This window comes from Anas acuta, chromosome 11 (genome assembly GCF_963932015.1).
Source record: "Anas acuta chromosome 11, bAnaAcu1.1, whole genome shotgun sequence".
Taxonomy (NCBI): domain Eukaryota; kingdom Metazoa; phylum Chordata; class Aves; order Anseriformes; family Anatidae; genus Anas; species Anas acuta.
Window position 1 is genome coordinate 3,247,831 of NC_088989.1, and position 20,836 is coordinate 3,268,666.

The 20,836-nt window shown below is 38.8% G+C and overlaps 1 protein-coding gene across 14 annotated transcripts in view; it reads right to left on the reverse strand.

Annotated features, from left to right (window-relative positions):
- Positions 1–356: 356 nt before the first annotated feature.
- Positions 357–20,836, reverse strand: part of CHL1 (cell adhesion molecule L1 like) — a 125,732-nt gene continuing 105,252 nt past the window's right edge. For 12 of the 14 annotated variants that reach the window (XM_068694328.1, XM_068694324.1, XM_068694320.1 and 9 more), the window contains 9 exons: positions 20,272–20,494; positions 17,929–18,044; positions 17,563–17,767; positions 17,204–17,326; positions 16,019–16,198; positions 8,735–8,896; positions 7,915–8,046; positions 7,188–7,260; positions 357–5,386 (listed from right to left, as the gene is read on the reverse strand). In XM_068694328.1, coding sequence (XP_068550429.1) covers positions 5,170–5,386; positions 7,188–7,260; positions 7,915–8,046; positions 8,735–8,896; positions 16,019–16,198; positions 17,204–17,326; positions 17,563–17,767; positions 17,929–18,044; positions 20,272–20,494 — 1,431 coding nt within the window. In that variant the 3' untranslated portion in view covers positions 357–5,169. The remainder of the gene's footprint in view (positions 5,387–7,187; positions 7,261–7,914; positions 8,047–8,734; positions 8,897–16,018; positions 16,199–17,203; positions 17,327–17,562; positions 17,768–17,928; positions 18,045–20,271; positions 20,495–20,836) is intronic. The other 2 variants (XM_068694330.1, XM_068694331.1) reach the window with 2 other exon arrangements.

A 20,836-nucleotide genomic window follows, 5' to 3' on the forward strand; every position in this document is an offset into this window, starting at 1 on the left:
TCCAGGAAAATATTGTGCCACGAAATGAATAAGTCACTTGGATTCAAGGTGCCAGCAGCTCAGGTTCTGCCCTGCTTTGGTGAGGGGCAGGCCAGACTGTCTGTCTGCAGCCACACAAACCCACCACAAGCTGCAGAGGTTAAGGATGGATACTGGCAAATAAATATTATCCCAAAAAAAAACCATCACCAAACCACCACCACCACACACACAAAACCAAAACAAACCTGCTGATTGCAGCTAAGGCTTTTGAAGATTACATCAAGTCAAACTTTTATTAGCAAAGTTGAATTTCATGTAAAATGAAAATATCTTTTAAAACCATACGTGCACGTATGCATGATACAAACAGCCACTACGGTACAACACGTTTCTCTAAACTTTAATAAATGCACACTAACATTTAGCTCAAAAAGGAACATTAACGGCGACACCACATTTGCTTTGATCTTTTCTCATGAAATTACAAAGTATCTTGTTTAAAGTAAAAATAATAATAAAAAAAATGAAACAGACAGTATGCTTTGGCTCAAACCCACGCATTGTTTCCTGCATGACAGCTGAACAAACCAGTGCAGATCACAAAACTCGCTTGCTTCATTGTGTTGTTGAAATTTTTAGGTGAAAGATACAGAGCTGCAATGTAAACATGTACTGGTACTCCAACATTGTTGTACACCTTACTCTGAAACACTACACATTTAAAGAGATGCAGCTGAGGGCTTGATCCGTTGTCAAAGAAAGGAAATATTCTTGCCGTGAAGAACTATCTTTACTTATTTATTTTACTGTCTGTTAATAAACAGACATTTACTGTCTGTTCTTTCTTGAACTAATCTAGACTTACCACTCACCTGCAATATAACAGCTATAAAAAGTTATGATGAGATTTCCATTCAGAAGTGTCAAAGGATCAGTGAATGTCACTCTAATTTTAGTTTACAAAACTACATGTGGAATTACCGTAAAAACAAACAAACAAAAAACACCCAAACAACCTTTGTATAGAAAGATTGTGCTAATATTTGTTTGCATTTCAAAAAGAATATTGGCCTGAAAAGTTTTATTAAAACCATTTATGCATTGGATCTGACCCATTAAGTCAATGGAAGCAGCAGAGAAAAGAGCTACTCATTAAAATTTGTATAATAAGAACATAACATAACAGAAAACATTAAATGATATGCTATTTAAATCCATTTTAACTTGCATTACAGATGTTTTTATATTGCTACACATACAAACATTTTAATCCATAGAGAAAAGCCATTTTCTGTTTTGATTTTTAATCCTACTCTCACTATGGATCCAGCCCCAGAGGAGGTTTGATGCTCAGCCCCATATGCAACTCTCTGCTGAAGAGTGGCACAGAAATACCACAGCAGAAGTGGCACAGCAGAGCCAAATGTAACCAAGTGAACACCTATGGAACCAGGGAATTAATAATTACCTATCTGACATGGCTGACTTTATCATTCCATTTTAATAAATATACCTGGGTGGAGCAAAAATATGATATTCGATTAACAGACTATTTTGGAACAGCTGTACAGCTGGTGGCACTTTTCATTCAACCTGCATGGCCACATTTCCTCTCACCTGTAACAACGTGCCCTGGACAAAAATTGAACCCATCTCTTGGCAATCACAGAAATCTGCTTGGGAAGGTGTAAGCTTGTTCTGGTATTTTACTTCTGAAAACAAATCTCTAAAAATCCCTTCGTATCCTACACTTTAAAATACGCTGTGTGAGTGGTGTCCTTACAATAAAAAATAAAATGACAATAGAGAAGGAAAAAAAAAAAAAAAGAAAAAAAAAAAAAAAGTAAATGGAAAAGAAATGACTGGAAAAGAGAAAAACGTTCCTGTGAGTTCGACTCCCTGGGAGTTTCAGCCATTTGGTTAATATTCATTGGGCATATTCCTCAAAAGTCAGCGCACACTGCACAAATTCTATTGCACATCTTTTTGTCACTGTATGATTTTTAGGCCCTGAGGCATAATGAAACACTAACATTAAGATTTAAGGATCTGAATTAAAATTTTAATAGAAAAAGCACTCATACCAGCACAGATGAGTAGCACATCACAGGAATGTCATAAACATCTCTTAGCAGCAACAGAGCAAGTGATAGCACAGGGGATTTATTCATTCTTCGATAATTTGACACTCGCTAATATGATTTGAAATTTGTGTCTGTTTAACATAGGTGTTTTCTGGGACAATGAGGCTGGTTGATCTGCATCAACCCGAGTACAAGAAAATATGACCATGACTGTTGATTGGTTGCATCCAGCCTTGCGCTGAGGAGGGTCCTGGGTGAGGATCCCACGGGTGGGAAAGCTCTGTTTGTTTCAGCCCTTCTCGAGCTCTGCACAGGGAAGCTTGTGAAAACATGGGGGAAGCCTGCCCTCATTCTATTCCTTGACTATCCCTTGAACATCTTTCACTAATGACTCTCTCTCAGTGCCCCTCCAGGAAACGCCAAGGGATTTTGTAAGCTTATGCAGGCTAGGGAAGGTGAGGCTAAGGAAGGTGAGGAGCAATGTGAGATGGAGATGAATCCTTGGTATGTGCAGACTGGTGTTTTAGGATCTATTTCTCCAAGGACTGGAGAAAGCTGCAAGTGGCCCCGCTTTCACCCCTAGAGATTTCCAGTGGCTGGGAGATAGAAGATTTGGGGATTCACTTTAAAATTTACACTTTAAAATTCACTTTTAAAATTTTTAAGTATCAGCAGAAATATCTCAATTTGAAACACAAAACATTTAAATGCAAATGACAGGAAACAAAACAATGGCAGTACATTGCAGTAGCTTGCACTAGTGCAGGTGATTCCTGGAGGAAGTACCTTAAAACAAGAAGAAGCTTGTAACAGAGGCTGTCACAAGCCTCAGCACCTCTTAGGCTTCATCCGGGTTGGGCTACAAAAGACCAGATGAAGACAAAGATGCTGGTGGGAAATGTCTCTGTTGACAAGATGCCAGTTTTCACATTTCTCTAGTTATGCCCTCCATTCTTTACAAATGAAGATTTATTTATTTATTTATTTATTAAATGAAGATGACTTTGGGCTTCCTCAGCATTTGAACTGAGTGAAACACAGAAAAAAAAAACTTTATAAATAATAAAAAAATAATAATGAATGACTCAGTCAAGTCCTTCACATCACAGGGGTCATGGACATGGAGTGGAACTGTTTTGGATTCAGGGTAGATTCCTGCTCATCCTGCCATGCTCAGACAGTTAGGGTTCAGGGTGTTTTTTGTTTGTTTGCTTTTGTTTTGAGATGGCTGTTTGGGGTTTGCTTTTTCAAAACAGAGGCTGCAGGAAAGGTCCTTAAAAGAAAAAAAAAAAAAAAAAAAAAAAGGAAACATATTCAAAGTACTGAGCACCAAAGACCCCTTCCTATGTTCAGAAATCACTGAGCACATCTGACAGTCCAGCTGCCCAGTGAGGATCCCACATGCGTGGTTAGCTGCCTGTGGTCCACAGCCTTTCCTCTGCCAGCCAAGTACATTTCTTTGTGCGACTAACAGAGCTTTAGTTGTCGGCATTACCTGTAAACCCATAACCATGTGAGTAATCCTTGCTTCCTCTCTTTCTTCAACTGAAGTAATGGAGACCATGAAGGAGCCATCAGGGATATTTCCCTAATTAATACCATAACATAAAATGGCTTTTAGGACCTCCTAGAGTAAGTTTTTAAAAAATATTTAACTTGAAGTTATGGTCACTTTTAAGTTCAAAAAGAAATGAAACAATATTAACGCTCAACTCAAATAAGCATATTTCAAAATACAAATATTTTTAAAGAAAATCAGGAGATTCCAATAGAAAAAGACCAAAAAAATGTGCTGTACAGCTTTGCTGAGTTAGTAGTGGAAAGAACTGGAAAAGAACAGAACCAGATTTAAACCAGCATTCAGTAAACAAAATATAAAAGAAACTATGCCATAATATTTTCTCTTTGCTTTTGCCTTTGTTTATTTAACAATGATCTGGTGAAAATAAACAATCTCTCAAAAAGCCAGGTAGATTTATTTTATGGGACCCTAAAAGGAAGTAAAATTTATATGACTGGTATACACACAACTCTGTCGAAAACTAGTTTTGCTGGCTGAAACTCATACTGAGAAGCAATTCTATTCCTACACAGCTATACAGACCCATGCTAGCAACATGTCTCATTTCAAAATAAAACAAGGCTAATTTTCACTTGTGTCAATATTAATATCATCTGTACAACGTCTCCATGAAATGTATGCTAGCACACAAATATACAGATATGAGACGGACAAAAAGCGCTTTGCTTAGAAACGCAGCTTGCAGAGACTGAGGAAAATAAAATAAAATAAAATAAAATAAAATAATTTCCAATGATGGTGTATGGGAACCCTGTTTCGCCTTGCCACAGGAAAGTTACTGCAGCTTAACTTATTTAAGGAAATAGTGCCAGCTACTGGACAGAAGATTTATCCACAAGGCCAGAGCTTCATCTTTTCAGAGCATATTTTCTGTGGATAAAGTTGCATTTCAAAGTACTGATAATTGCAGTCAACTGTAACCACTAAAATAATTTTAGAATATCAAAAGCAAAGGAGTTTATGTATTTATGAAAAAAAATAATATACAGAATATATTTCTTAAGTAGTTTAAAATATCATTTTTCTCATTAGGATGCACTATGTCACTTTGCAGAGTAACCTGTCTTTTTGTTCACTTTCCTTGTTCTGTTCTGACTTCAGTAATTCTGAGGTCATGATACACGAGGGAATAGTATGTATAAATGTATGTACAAAGTGACAACAGCCAAACAAGAAAAAAAATATGCTATACAGAGAAACATATTCCAAACCTAAGAAACATGGCAAAGCAGTTAACTATACATATGTAACACTGAGAAATTCCATTTTGGTAGGACTGAGTGATACATTTTGTATAATAAAGAATGTTTTGTTGTGTTTCAATTAGAATAAAACACCTGAAAATTAGGATGGAAAAGTCTCAAAAATCATCTCTTAGTGGCAGTGACTTTTTTTTCTATTACCTGGATGTCAGGTTCCTGACTGTCTCAATTGGTAACCTGCTTCCAATCACTTGTGGTAACTGTGGAGTACTAATCAAGATAAATAGCACAATTAAACATGAATCTTCTCACTAGTATTTTACGCGTGCAGAGGAAAAGTTGCCGTAGAGCTCCCAGTGCTTTCGACTGATCCTTTTTCCTTAGATCCAGAATAAGCTCCAATAAATGAACCATCTTCATTGAACATCCCGTGCTCCCCTTCTCCATAATCTACCAGACTATCAGCACTTTCGGTGGCTTTAATGTCCCCGTTAATTGACCGGAGGCTGCCTTTCAGCGGCTTTTCATCGCTGTCACTACAAAACAAAGAAATGCCTTTCCAAAAATCTAGCCTTTGATTGCATGCATGGAAACTGCTCTTCTACTGTGAAAACGGGAGGGAAGAGCAAAGGAACATTTCTCTGTGGGTTGTATATTGAGAACAACATGAACATGAGTTCTGCTTTGTCCAGTGGATATCAGCCAGTTCATCTGCACTGACCTATTGTATGGCTGAATTTCTCATGGGTATGATGGTCTGATTATCAGAATTAATAACATATTAATCTGCTCATATGTCATATTTGTTCAATGACTTTTTTTTTTTTTTTTTGGAAATGGACAAACCATCAAAACTAAGGAAAAAAAAAAAAAGAGGAAATTACATTATCTATTCATCCTAATAGCAACACAGAAGAATAACCAAAGCAGCCTAACATCTCCTGACTGAACATGACATTTGGTTGACCTTTACTTATCGCTAAAGAATTGGGAAAACGCTTTCAGCTAAAGGCCATTTTTAACTTTTGTTAAAAGGAAGTTAAAATTTTGCAGTGCCTTGGCTCACTCAATAAAAAATGACGGTGAAACCCATCTTAACTGTAGAGAGAGGTCTTATGGCCATACATATGGCCACATCCTGCAGGCTGCTCACCCACATGGCTAAAGTCTGCCCCTGCCTCTGAAGCTGGACAGGGGCTGAGGGTAAAGGAAACGTTCCAGATGTGTCTGCATATTCTAAACATGCTTTCAGCTCTCAAAAATAATCATACGCAAAGGGGAGGGGGAAGGTAGATTAAAAGAAAAATTAAAAAAAAAATAATAGGGCTCTGAACCAGGTACATAATTACTCAGGAACTGTCCTTTCTAACGCCAATTCAGTGTGAAAGCTTTGGTAACATTATATAGGGAAAGACAGAGAAATGCACCTGAACTTTACCTCTTCAGCAGATAATCAACTACATGTATAATCTATACAGTAAAAATATTTGCTACTCTTCTGTACATGGCATTTCTATTTATAAAAAAAGACAAGTTTGGACTTTGAGGGGAAAGGACAGGGGGTTGAAGTTATTAACCTCAGGACTTTCTTACCTTTCTAAATATTTGTCCCATTAGAAAGCATTAAAAATTAAATAAAGATGAAATTATGCAGAAAAAAAAAAAGCCTATTCCAGTACAAATAATGTAGTATACATAACTGGGATTTCACCAGAAATTTTATGTCTTTAAGGCCAGCATGGCTCTTATATCAATGCTTTTTTCTTCATACCACACTTACATGATATTGCAAGTTTTAGATATTTTATAGCAGACAAAGTGATTATTTCAGTTCTCCTACAGAAACTTCTGTAGTGAGGTGTTTTATTTTGTTTGCTCATTTGTTTGTTTTTGTCATCTCTTACAGTATTTCAGACTTTTATTTGTTTTATTCCACAAAATGAACATCCCCCATGTTACATGATGAGGCATGACTGGCTTTCAGAAGTCCACTGAAGACATAGAATTCTTTCTATGTCTTTCTTCAGTGAACGTCAGCGCAGGATGCCCAAATTATCAAATATATTTACATTATTCATACAATGCTAAATAATAATAATAAAAAATGAAAAATGACCACTGATACATCAACATTTACTTATATCTCAACCTGGGGGGACTTAAGTATACTGGATATACCTGTATATCCCTACTATTATCCGCTCCTGTCAGGTTTGCTTTGAAAATGAAAAATAGAGTTACTTGCATGCTAGAAAAAATGTCCTAAATAAAGATGACATCTGAAAACAAACAAAAGCCCAACAAACAGAAACGCTTGTTAAAGCAGGTCCTATTTACCTATATTCCCCAAAGATTTCATCTTTTATTGATTGAGCTTCAGGATCTGGATGCAAATCTTCTTTTTCTTTCACTGTACAAATAAAATAAAGCACAGATCTGTATGCCGTGTTCCGTCGTGGACTTTTTGTTTTGCAGGCACAATGGGAAAACCACCTGTCATTACCTACAGCCTAAACCTGAGGGCACCATCTCGCCCTATGTGTCTGACAGTACCCAACAAGCATGCTTCCACTGAGAGCTTGGTGCCTCCACTGAATTGTTAAGAAAGCTGGCAAGTGCTTACACATAAATCCTTACTCGTCACTTTGAAAGCTGAAGAATTATGATTAGCAAAACATCCTGTTGTTCAGCAGTTTGGCTGCACATGGAAGTTATGGCAGTAGTTAAGCAGCATTTATCAGGCTGAAGTGTGCACATGTCCCAGCCAAGGGAGGCTCAGAAGTGCAGCTGGTGAAAAGCCTCTATGGGTGGATTAAGCACTGAAAGATTCAAAAAGCAATATCGAGGGCCTGAGCTAGATCTCTGACCAGCGCACAGCACTGTCTCACCCAGAGAGCATGGTTTCACTTCTATTCATTAAAATCCATTCTGTGGATATTTATCAAAAGCTACAAAACCTAATTGGATGTTTTTGCTTGTGGCTTTGCAGTCTCCAGAGATAAAAGTCTGAAGAATGTTTGTTGTTAGCATGCGAACATAGCGGAAGGACAATAAATTAATTTACCTGAATATTTTCCTCCTTTATTTCTTCTGACAAAGCAAATAGTTAGCAGCAGTAGCGTGAGTAAGGCAACGGCACACATCAGTCCAATAAACCACCCCTGGGTGGAAATCCCATCGTAAATGCCAGCATAGGCTTCATGAAACAGAAGAGGAGTTCAAAAAAAAACAAAAAACAAAAACAAAGACATCAATCAGAGGAAAATGGCAACATCTGCCATAAAATGAATACATAACATTTTCTTCACTGAATCATAATTGAATCAGACTATTGCTACTTATTGTGTTCAACTTAAAGAAATACAAGACAGAAATATGTCCAGAGCGTGACATTCTTAGACTTCAGGTGAATGTGCTGTCTACAGGGCACAATATAGACATTTTGGGAAGGTAATTCTGAGAGAGTATTTGACTCAAAGGATTAATGCCAAATAGGAAAGCTGAACAGAGAATTGTTAAGCCTCTCATGCAAAAGCAGTTTTGTGAAAGAAACAGAGTTAAAAGTGCACCTGATGCATGCAAAGCACTGGACTGGCACATTTAAAATGGGTTATATCACAGCAATAGCCTTTCAATATCACATAGGAGGTAAAGCTATGTTTTGTAAGGGTTTGTAATTGTTCTAGGCTCTTGTGCTTCAGTTAAAGCACAGACTTGTTTACACTCCTATGGGACTTAATTGCAAGAGTCAACTTTAAAACCACAGGACATAATGATGCAATAATGTCTTTGGTACACTTCCACTGCACAATGTCACATGAAACGTCAACATTTACTGACATTCAAAAGAAATCTTTGTCACCTTGAAGGGTTTCATTTCTCACCTCTCCCCCTTGTCTCAATTACATCTTCAAAAATGCTATTGTTATCAACCCAATTCTTAGTCACTAGACGAACTGTATATTCAGTTCCAGGCTCAAGTGCCTCAATGGGGTGAAACTTTTGGGTGGGGTTTACTGCTTCTGAAATCTTGCCGATCCCTTTACCTATGGAATGTACATATTCAAGTCATATTGATTAATTGAACTCATTAAACAAAAGGCCTGTGAAATACATAGTTACAAATAATGCAAGTAACACAAATATGACACGTGAGGATTTTTAACGTTTGTCATCAGATAATCTGATTTTCAAAAACAGAGAATAAACTAAAAAACATTCCCCGTTTGATTTTTAATATTCCATCAGATAAAACAAACAGCAGACTGAAATAATCCTGATGTTTATGAAGGGTTTTGTACATTTCCCAGGATGAAAGTTAATATTGATGGGGGATTATGGATCTGCTTTAACTAATGCGTGCTTAAAAAATTACGACTTGAAAAATGGGCTTGCTTCGTATAGATAATCTGGGGTTTGATGCTTCTCCCATTGAACGGAACTCAGCAGGGAAGCACAGACAGCTTGTTATCTGGAAATGGATTCTTATATGTCTCATAAAAAAAATTAACATTGGGATTTGTAACTCATTTCTCCCCTGACAGTGATTTTCCATGTCCTTTTAAAGTCCACAATGCCCACAATGCACTGTTTTAGATACAACGGAAGCTTTCTTTTAAATCAACATTTAGGTATTTAAATGTTCTTGATGAGGTTAATATTTGATTAAGAGGTAAAAGGGAATTTCCAATAGGTCTCATTTTAGAGCCTCTTTACTTGCAAAAGGCCTGCTGTAACTTTAGTCTGCATTAAGATCACAGAGTATTAAATATACCTTTTAAAAATATCATTTGTGGGTAACAGAAAGAGGACTTCTCTGAACATGAGCACTCACTGCGTGAACACCGCAAACAGTCAATTCAGCCAGGCACATTTGGACTTGTGTGTTCACATGGCGAATCTCTGTAGTTAACCAATGGGCGCAACACGTTTGAGGGTGTGCTCACCCTCAATTTTAGAAAACAAAATTTGGAAGCTACCACTAGTAAGGATAGCTCTTTAATTGCATTCAGTTGCCTAATTTACGTGATTTATCTGGCCATCCTTTCAAAGTCTTTTAAGTTAAGGATTGAGCCCACGGTATAATTTGGAAACTACTTGACCAATTAGCACTGAAAGTAAAATGATGCTCATTAATACTTAAGCTAGAAAACAAGCAAAGCAAGAAGCTTTGAGAGATTAGGGCTTAGTTGACAGCTGAAGAAAAAAATAAAATAAAATAAGATTAAGACCAATGTAAGCACAATCAAAGAAGCAATTCAAGAAGTTTTCCAAGACAAGTGTACATGTATTGCAATAAGCAGTTAAATTAGTAGACCATTGGGACCCACAGGGAACACATACAGCTGAAAAACTGCTGATAGTGAAGCACAGCAAATTAGCATAAATTAATCCATCAACTGGTAGTTTTTGCTAAGTGAAGTATATGAAATTCAGACATAAGTTTTAATCAAACTACAAATTAAGCAACAGGATACCACAGGTACATTTTAATTCCATGTTCTAAAATCAAGACATCACAAAAATACATTTAATGTAAACAGTATCCATAACGTAATAAGAATTGATGTGAACTTAAAACCCATTGTGCATTACACACCATGTAACACATATGCATGCCAAGCAGAAATGATAATCACATATTCCAATCTGCAAACAGCATAGGTCTCCTTGGGGTCACTGAATTCCTAGGAAGCAAAATGTTCAACCTAGAGCTCAATGGTATACCACAGCTGTGATTCATGGGCATTTTGTTACACCACTCTCATAAGTCCACATATCCCACCTATTTGTTCCCTCCCCCTCCCCGGGGAAATGGGGATGTCCTTAAGACTGTCCAGTGATAAGCAATTATGTGATTTTTTTATTTTTTTTTCTCACACGCTTTCTTTCTGGTCTGTGTTAAACAATCCATTTGGCACCTAAAGAAGAGAAAGCATTGCTAATTGGGACATGTGTGGTAGTTGGAATAGAAAAAAAAACAAACAGTGTACCACCCTGAAAAATAAGGAAATGCTCAACACACCGAAAGGTCAGTGAGCTGCAGAAATTAGCTTCAGAAAATTGAAAGCAGTTGGGTTAGGTTTTTAATCTACAATAGGGGAGAAGCATTAATAATAAAGGCATATCACCAGCACTTCTCATCCTCCCCCACTATTTATCAACCATACCATGGGACTTGCATGAACATTAAACACTGAACTGCAATTTTACAATATTCCTACTGGGCTTTGAGATTTATGAGAGCAACAGAACACACTTTTTTTTTTTTTATATAGAAGCTTATGGTATAAAGGGAAAAACAATATAAACTGCCCCCAAAGACTTACAAGTCTGCTAGTTCTCCAAAAGTTAGCACATCCGTTATAAAACATGCTTAACTAAAAAAGCTGGCAGTCTAACAGCTAAATACTAATTGTGGGCAACATCTTAATTTATAACCATACCTTTCTAAATACATCTGCTGCAATAAATGGGAAGATGAACTTTCATTAGTTTTTCCCTACTGCCTGGCTATTAAAAGTGTATAAATACGCACCACAAGTATCCTTCATCTTCTGTGCTTTTTTAGTACAGGAAGTAATTCATGCTAAATTGGGAATATTTTAAACTGTAGATTAGCAAACCTGCTGTGTGTAAAATTTATTGAGAAGAATTTATAGGTGAGGTTACTGAGCTAGCGATCAACAGTTTGTAGGAGAGATCAGAGCTTAGACAAGAAGAAAGGTTATAGTTTGTTTCATCTCTTGCTGCATCTCTTTTGCACTGGCTGCACTGAGGAAGGCTGCTAACAGAGAAGAAGGGAAGGCATAATACATAGCCAAGGCATAAAGTTAACTTCAAATTTGCTTAAAGTACTCAGAGACTGATATATTTAGCATATTATATTTCATATGTTTATTTTTAGGCATATTAGACATCAAGCTCCCAGTGAGAGGGTTTTGAAGCAGTGACATATCACACCCTCCTCCTCCCTGTGCAGCAGTTGCCCCAGCTGCAGCAGAGGCAGCAGAACAGTGAGGCACAAATGGTAGAAAAGGAAACTTGTGATCAAAAGTTCGAGTTCTCTTCATTGTGACAAAATAGGGTATGTTTCCTCCCAGGATCTGGGGCTTTGGTGGTAACAACGCCAGTGGTTACATATGGCTAAAGCAGTTACATTTTTCCTCTTTAGCTGTGTTGGTGGCAAAAGAGAACTAAAACCTAAGTTTTGTTACAAATAGTTGCTTTCCTCATCTTACAATGTGTGCTGAAGTTTAGTACTTCTTGTTAAGATTTTAAAAACCCTGGGGGAGTTAAGTGCCAATTGCCATTGATATAAAATGAAACTGGTGAACTTCCATTCCGTGGCTTCTCTGCAAAATAAAGCCACAGTTGTGCAGCTTCCTCTGGATGAAATTTTCATTAAAGCTTGCAATTTTGGACACACAGTAATCATTGTCAACATGTAATGCATATTTAGTAATCCTTCAGAAACACTGGTAGCTCTAGATAAAAGGAAGCTTTGTGTTAAAAAAAGGACTGTTGTATTAAATGATTTTTTTTTTCATATACGTAAGAACATTATTTTTTGTTATACTTCTGAGAGCTAGTGATCATTGGGAAATCAACATTTTCAAGGGGAAAATTAATTAGTTTGTAGGTCATTTAAGAAACACTGCCTGAAAACGAAAATTTAGAGATAAAACATTTTCTAAAGACAGCATACCTTCATCTTTAGAATGAAACCAAGATAAGTCCACAAAAATTAAACTATTATTTATTTTGCAGTACAATGCAAATACCCCTTTGCCCAGGTTCTTCATGATTGCCCACAGTATTTTGTCAAAAATAGATAAAGACCTTTGGTTGTATTATAACATTTCATGTGTGAGTAATTTTTAAATAAATTTAAGATATCTCATAGGAAAGTGGTATTTCAGTTAAAGGAGTTTGCATTAGCTGCCAATGCACATGGTGTTTGGTTATGCAACAAGGATGCTATAAATGAAAGTTTTTCTATGGCTTACTTCTATTTCTCACTAATTCCAGTGGGTCTGAATTTAACCTAGAGACAAATATTAAACTGTGGCTTTCTTCCATTAAATAATTACAGGGAGACAGCATCTTCTGACAGAGGCAGCACTGTGGTTTAGGGGGCGCTGCCTCTGCACGTGAAGGCTGCAGAGCTGCACTGTTCCACCCAGGAATGAAGGAAGAGAGATGTGAGCAGAAGTTTTTCTTTCCCTATCGCACCCACTCACTGACCTTTTGGTAAAGAGTTGTTAACCAAAGGGACGTGTAACTCCTGATAATCAAAAGAGGAAAAAAAAAAAAAAAAAAAAAAAAAAAAAAAAAAGAGAGAGAATCTGAAAGGTTCATTCACAGAAGAAGATGCTGCGACTGTAGACAGACAGTAGAATTTACCCATTTATCTGCACAGGGATTTATAATCATTTAATTGGCAAATTTTTTATTTTTTTATTTTCTTTTAACTAAATTCAGTCATTCTTGCTGTCACTGTCAGGAAACAGTTTGCATATAAATTACACACTTGCAAAATTATTATTTAGAGCACAATAATTTTCCCCACTCAGACTTTTTTTTTAGTGGAGATGCATGCATACTCACATATGTTCATAAAAAAAATAATAATAATAATGAGAACAATAGAAGTGTTGCAGATCAAGTATATCAATGATAAAATGTGAATGATTCCATTGCTCCTACTTTGACATCTCCACTTTCCTGGCAGAATGCATTGTGAAATTCTTCAATACCCCTGGCACAGCCTGCACAGGCCATATCGCAGCAGTGGAAGCTATTCAGAGTCTTAAAATGAACAATGAGAACTTTATGTTTTCATTACCAAAAGCGGGATGTACTGGATATGGAATCACTGAATCAAAACCCAAAGCAGCCTGGAGTCCTCTGTCATGGAGTTTCATTTCAGAGGGCACCACATTTTATATCTGTCATTTATGTGGGTCATTTTAAGTGATGAACTTTGACTTCTGAAATCGCTCCATTTTTTCAAAGAGAGAGATTGGTTTAATTTTGAGCAATCACCTTGCTTCCCATATCACAGTCTAAAAACCCAAGAAGGTCACTGAAAAGTGTGGTGTTTTTTTAACCTATCACATTTAGTTGAAAAATGTTCGAACAATTTAGCCAGCAAATAATGACACAAAACTCTAATGGCATTTCAGTGACAGATGCAGTGTCCTAACTTAAGGTGGCTTGTGAATGAGCAAATTTGTGCAAGGGGCACACATTCATCACAGAACTGGACCATTGCAGCTTTTGCTACTGTATTCTACGTGTTCCACAAGAAGCAGTTGTTGCTTTTGCTGAAACAAAGTCTTAGGAAAGAAAAGAATGAGAGCAAAATGAATGGCACTGTTATTATCATTTTAAACATGTCATACAGGGATGTCAGAAATCTGACAAGGTTACTTAAAGAAATAATAGACTTTCAAGTTGCCAAAACACATTATTCTGACTGCCCAATGAAGGCCAGAAGAGGTACCTGAGAAAGTGAAATTATGTATTTTTAGCATGAGGAAAAAAAAAATAAAAATAAATAAAAAGAATCTTTTACTTTTTTTTACTGAAGAATGTTAAACCATGCTGCTTTTAATTCCTACCACCTTGTATATTACAGCACATCTGGAGTCTTCAGGACATTGGGGAAGGAGAACAGTCTGCAAGGATGCAGTGCCTCACCTAAAGTGAACAGTATGGTACGGGCAGCCTACTAAGCACAGCTTCTGTAAGAGGGAAGGGATGACTAGAAAACCTTGCAACAAAGGCAAAGGGAATTTATCACCAAAACAGGAGTTTTTAAGGTCAAAGTCTGTAAAGTCTACAGAAAAATACAATGATGTAATTTGGGACTTGGACATTCCCTGGGATGATTTTCCACACAGGTCTCACAGAAACAAGTAGGGAAACCCTGGCCCAGATTTGTACACAGTGCTCCAGCCTGGGCAGGGCAATTTCCTTGTAATAATATCTGTGGGACTGCAGGTGGAAGGGGAAACCACTGCAGAGGGGAGGAAATGCCTGTGTGAGACGGGGAAAAGCCCTGGGGCGCCCCTGCTCCAGCAGCTGAGGTCAGGCAGGACATTTCTCCTTCAGTTTATGCATCTGTTTAGAGAAGTGTGCATTTTGTAACTAGAAACGGAGCAGAGAAACATTTAGGGTAGCCTAAATTCAGCCAAAAGTGGAGAAAAAAATGGAACAAAACAGAATTTTTGTTCCACCAGTGTAGAAAGCAGCTAGCATTTAATGACTGGATCCTGATCTGGGACCTCATAAGTTAAAGTACTTTGTACTTGTTTCTTTTCTACAGTTCCATTCAACAAGGAGATTTTGCAGCTTGGAAGTCTGATAGGATATTGTGCAACAAGGACCATTTTTCTATTTTATATCAACATTGTTCCAGACTGTTATCATTGATAAAAATGATGAAGCCAGGACTCTTCTGCTTATCACATTCACCTTCCCCACGGTAATTGCACAGCAATGGTTTCTGATTAATAGCAAGGACTTGTTCTTTGGTATTGTAGAGTTTTTAGACTTGCTGAGTACAGTATATTTTATTTCATTTCATCTCTATGAAAAAAATGAGCTATAACACAGTGCTTGTAGATTTTCCTTAAAATTACCGATTGTCAATGTTTTAGGGTATGCTATATGTGGCATAAAAATGTTTACTTCCAGTCTCCAATAAAATAATATATATAAAAAAAGGATTAAATATCCTACAGTCATATTTACATTCATATGGATTTTCCATGTCACATAACCATCCCTAATACTCTTGGGAGTCCCCATTTTCACGCAATGGCAGAATTTGTTTTCATAATATTGCTGAGGACAGATTTAGATATTCAATTTTCTGTTCACAACTAAATGCAATAGACTGATCCTAGTATAGCTTACAGAGCTGATCAGAAGGGACAGAAACACCGTACTGTATGGGAAATGGAGCAGATAAGCTCAACTTTTCTGAAGAGCTGCATGGCTGTATTAAAAACTTCATTGGTTGTTCTTATGGCCAGAAAAACAAATTTATTTCCTCTAATTCCAAAGGAAATATCAAGCCTGGAATATTCTCAGTATTATTTTTTTTTCCGTTATTGTTAAAGCTTCTTCACATGAAAACATATTGCCTATTAACTTACTCCCTTGAGCCATCGTTAGTCCTTCTTCTGTGACCGGATTCCCGCAGCCCTTGGCTGTGCAGGCCTTGACATAGAACTTGTACTTGGTGCTGGCGCTGAGGCCCGAGAGCCTCCAGCTGAGCGTGGACCGGTTCGCCACACTGATGTCACTCAGAGGCCCGATTTCATGAGTTTCGTTTACTGAAAGAGAAAGTGAGGTCAGATCTGGCAGCCAGAGTCTGCAAAGACTCACAGTGCCAAGGGTGCTCCTGCTAGGGAAGCACGCTGTGTCCCACTGCAGGGGTGAAGCCTGGACGAGCACACTGCACCCTCCTGCTGAGCACCAAGGTGGGATCTCTCCTGCCCATGCCAACCTCCCAGCTGCTCAGTGAGCTATCACTGATCTTAAAAAGCTCCCTGATTCTAGATATGCACACACTGAGTGGGAGGGAAGAATTACTGTCTCTTGGAACATTAATTATATATGAATTGCTTTTCACTTTGCTTTCAAACATCTGCAGACTTTCACCAGCAAGTTAACGGTGGTTGTTGTGCCTTATTGCAGCTGGCAGCAGCAGCAGGAGGGGCCGTAGCTCCCAAACTACCTTAATAGTTGGTCTGAAAGCAAGTCTTCTGTACACTCAGGACTTCAGATGTTACGCAATAACATGACTCAAGAGGCAATTACCTGCATTTCTGCTACTGAGCAAGGAGGAGGTACCTACTGACAAGATGTGAAAATCCTAACGAACACAGCTGAAGTGTTTTCACTACAAAGTGTATTGTGTTGAACAAATTTAAATTCAGTAAAAAGTACCTACAAGTTATTGATTTTCTTAACTACTACATTAGGTATAATTTATAAATATGAAACAACTGAATTAGCTAGCAAAATGTGGAATAAGGCATGGCAGCAATGTGAGTTTACTTGTATCAGTAACATGCACAGAAAACTTTTTGCTCTGGAAAATGACCTTGCCCTGCCCTCTAGCAGGCAGTGTGCACATCACAACTTGAAACAAGCTGCTCAGATGCTGTGGCTGCTATACAGATGCTGGAAACAGGCTTTCTCATCAGCCTCTGTTTTATATAATTCTGTACATACAATACCCCCTACTTCTCCCCCTCCCCCCCCCCCCTTTTTATTTTTTTTTTAATAAACCAATAGTGTTTAAATGCTAAAGTCAAAGCAAAACAAGCACATACTTATCTGGTACTGTAAAATGTAGCCGGTAAGGTGGCCGTTGGCCTTCTTGGGAAGTCCCCAGGACAGAGTGACAGAATCCTTGTCAAAGTTCAGGATTTTCAGAAAACGGGGTTGTTCAGGGACTGAAGATACAGGGATTAGTTCACAGAGAGCACTGCACAAGTCTGTCTCTATATGCACTTGTTAAATGAGGATATAGTTTAGCTCAATACCTGAAGTTCCCCAACCTACATTTCCCCTTTCTAGTGAACAGTGTTATGACCACTGGCGATTTTACAACCACTTTAATTTATGAAATCAAGTTGCTTTGTTACATGGACAATTTCAATTTATTCCCTTCCATCCCACTTCTTCTTACCTCCTTCTGGAGTTTCAAACACCACAGGAGAGCTTTCTGGTCCATCGCCCTTGGAGTTGTAAGCCACAACAGTCAAGCGGAATTCACTGAAGGGCTCCAGACCAGGAATCATCCCGTAATTTCTGTCTCCTACAAATGTTAGGTGGTGTTTCTCTGGGTGATGTCTTTTCCCATCCAGCATGCTTTTTGTTTTCCACCAACTGACCTGCATTGAGATTGGCATTTCTATAACAAATTACCTTTGATGGGGCTGAACACTATATTGATTTCTCTCATCTTCCCAGAAATGAGATTGTGATCTATCATTGACAAAGGATTCATTTAATAGTTTGTTAAACTGCATGCAATTAAAGGGAAATTCATAACCTTATAGCCTTTTAAATGTCCACGAACTCTGTCCCTTGGTATTCCAAACCAGAAGACTTTGACCAGCGTGCTGTTGACAATATCCACTGAGACGCCGGAAGGAGCAGCATCTGGAGCTGTAAAAACAGGAGTGATGCATATTAAAGATGCTTACGGGAGCTCAGTTTCACACCATTTGTATGCTACAGGGCTTGGCTTTCCAGCTCAAGCTGTGCCAGCTCATGCAGTCTTCCTGCAGGCAAGAAAAAAGTCATTCCACCTGCATCCAGTGGGTGAAACAGGCCAATAAACATTATTTTGTGGTATCAGAGCTTTCTGCTGAGGGCTGGAATACAGGTGCACTGGGACATATGAATTTCTACACCAGTATTTATGATTTCCTGTTTCAAGTAATGCTTACAGTAGTGAGAAGAATAAAAAAAATGATTAACACAGCATTCAAAAAGGCAATCATAAAGGTTTTTTTTTCTTTTCCCAATCAATTTCATTTTATAGCTAAACTCATTAAACAGTAGGATTTTAATCACTGCACAACAGAGAGAGCTATTATAGAGCCTAAAAGAAAAGGAAAAAAAGAAAAAGAAAGAAAGAAAGAAACAAACAAACAAAAAAAACAAACACAAAAGAGGCCTTGATCCACTGACAAATGAATAGTATGGAAGATAGAAGCAGATGTAAAATTAGATCCACCCTAGACACACAAAGCAAACAAACATGCTGTGGTGTCCTTATTCTCGCTGTCCTCCACCTCTTCTGTGATCCAGCAAACGGGGGAGAGGAAACTTCTCCAGGGCTCCCCAGTGCCCACCTCTGGCTGGGCAGAGGCTGCCCTCCAGCCCAAGGCCACCCCAGTGCTAAAGCCTGATGCTGGTGAAACACCAGGATTCACTCAGTAGGTTTTAAAATCAGACTGGAGGTTTTTGACCATTTGACGTCACTTAGGATGGATGGTGCTACCTCATCACAGCTGCTGCAGAAGCTGCAGCAAGAGGAGAGGTGGCTGCAGCACCCCCAGTGACCACGGCAGTGGGAGTGCTGGCTGCAGGAGCTGGCTGATAAACGCAGCTCGTGGCAGTCTGGGCATCTCACTGAGCAAAAAACACACACTGGTCTTAGGGTAAGACACTGTAGACTTTCCAAAGGCTATTCAGTCTGTCAGTTTATTTCATTTTGGGGAAAACAGATGAAAGATTTCAGATTCTGCATAGGATGAAAACTGTCTGCCTTTAATAAGATTAATTGGCAGATCTGAAAGGCAGAGCTCTTGCTGACACCCCTGCCAACTGTTGCCAGCCTCTGCCACTAAGCGTTTGCAAATGCAATAACCATTTGTATTTGGGATCAGGGAAGCTTGGCACCCCACACTAGCTGGCCACCAGGTTGTTTACTCCCTCAGTGATATAAATCCTTAAATCCTACAAAAAAGGTTCTTTTTAAAGGGAGGTTGGCATTTCATTACTGCAAACGGGTAAATTTCCAGTCATCCAAATACCTTCTGTAGCCATGCAGTAAACACCAAAGGGGAAAGGCTGCTTTCCGAAATGCTGGGATGGCCCCAGCAGTGCTATTACCCAGTGTCCCACAGATTGTATAAGGGCTGTCACAGCCCTTGTGACACCAGCATTAATTCTATTAGCAGAGAAATCCTCCTGCATGCTCACCTCTCACAATGGGAGATGATTATTAAGGCCCACCATGAAATTGGAGCTCGAAGGGGACATGTCAAGGGTCGGTATCAGAAGTGGTGGCTGTGACCTAGGGTGGCCCGGGCATCTATTATCTGAACGTGGGTAGCACGGGGAGAAAACTGCTTTGGTTTGGCTCAGACTATGCACAGTTGGCAAAGCCCAAGAGCAGAGGTGGGCCAGTGCTGAGAAGCTCCATGGAGAGGGCTCGGAGCAGGAGCAAGTCCAAAGCTAGGACTTGTGGTGGAGGAAGATTTCTCCAGAGACAAGGGGAGGCCTGGGAGGGGGCCATGCCACCAGGGGGACACAAAAAGCTGTTGGACAGAAACCCAGGTTAAAGGTTTGTCCCCCCCGAGCTCAGCACAACTGCTGCAGTAATTCCCAGACTTCTGGACTTGTGGACTGCAGCCTTCAAATGAATATCCAGATTAAATCAGCACTGAGATGAATAAAAGCACGAGGGACCTGTCCACAGACCTGGAGTCCACTGTGCCCAGCACAAGAAGTGTCTGTCTCTCTGGCAGCCCAGAACTTTCAACAGTTGTATTTAGGCATTTTGGCTGCAGGCTGCCCAATCTATCGCTCCCTGTCTAAATGTTTTGCATCACAAGACACACTCACAAAGCACATTTTTCACAGGAAAGTTCCTGTTACTTACTATCCTCTCCTGAATATCCAGTGGTGACGTTTGGTTCAGGACCAGTTCCTAAATTATTTACTGCTTGGACCTTGATCTCATAGGGCACAAAAGTGGGGGTGTTCCTCAGGGTCAGGGAGTGTTTCTTCACCAATTCCTCATTCCAATCAGTCTCGACGCCCCGCTGCCGCCAGCTGACTTTGTACTCCAGCCCTGGCCCATTTCGCTCCGTGGGCTTCAATGGCTGTGGGAGAACAGGAGATGTTAAAAGAGACCCATAAGTTGTTGGGATTTGTTTTGTTTTGCTTTGATATTTTTTTTCTGTGATTTAAACTGCATGCCTTTTAGCGCAACTAAAATGCATATTTTGGCATAAGGTTATTTGTGTCTTTTAGTACAGCTAAAATGCATTTCATCTTAGAATTTTATGTAGCACAGCAAGTTGGGTCATTAAAATTTAGATTTGTTCTAAATACGTGCCAAATGCTTGAAATTATGCCTGGTCATTTAATGGGCAACTGCTGTGCTATCAGTTCTTACTGATCAGCTGAAGACTTCGTCACAGCATGGTTCTCATCTAATTAAC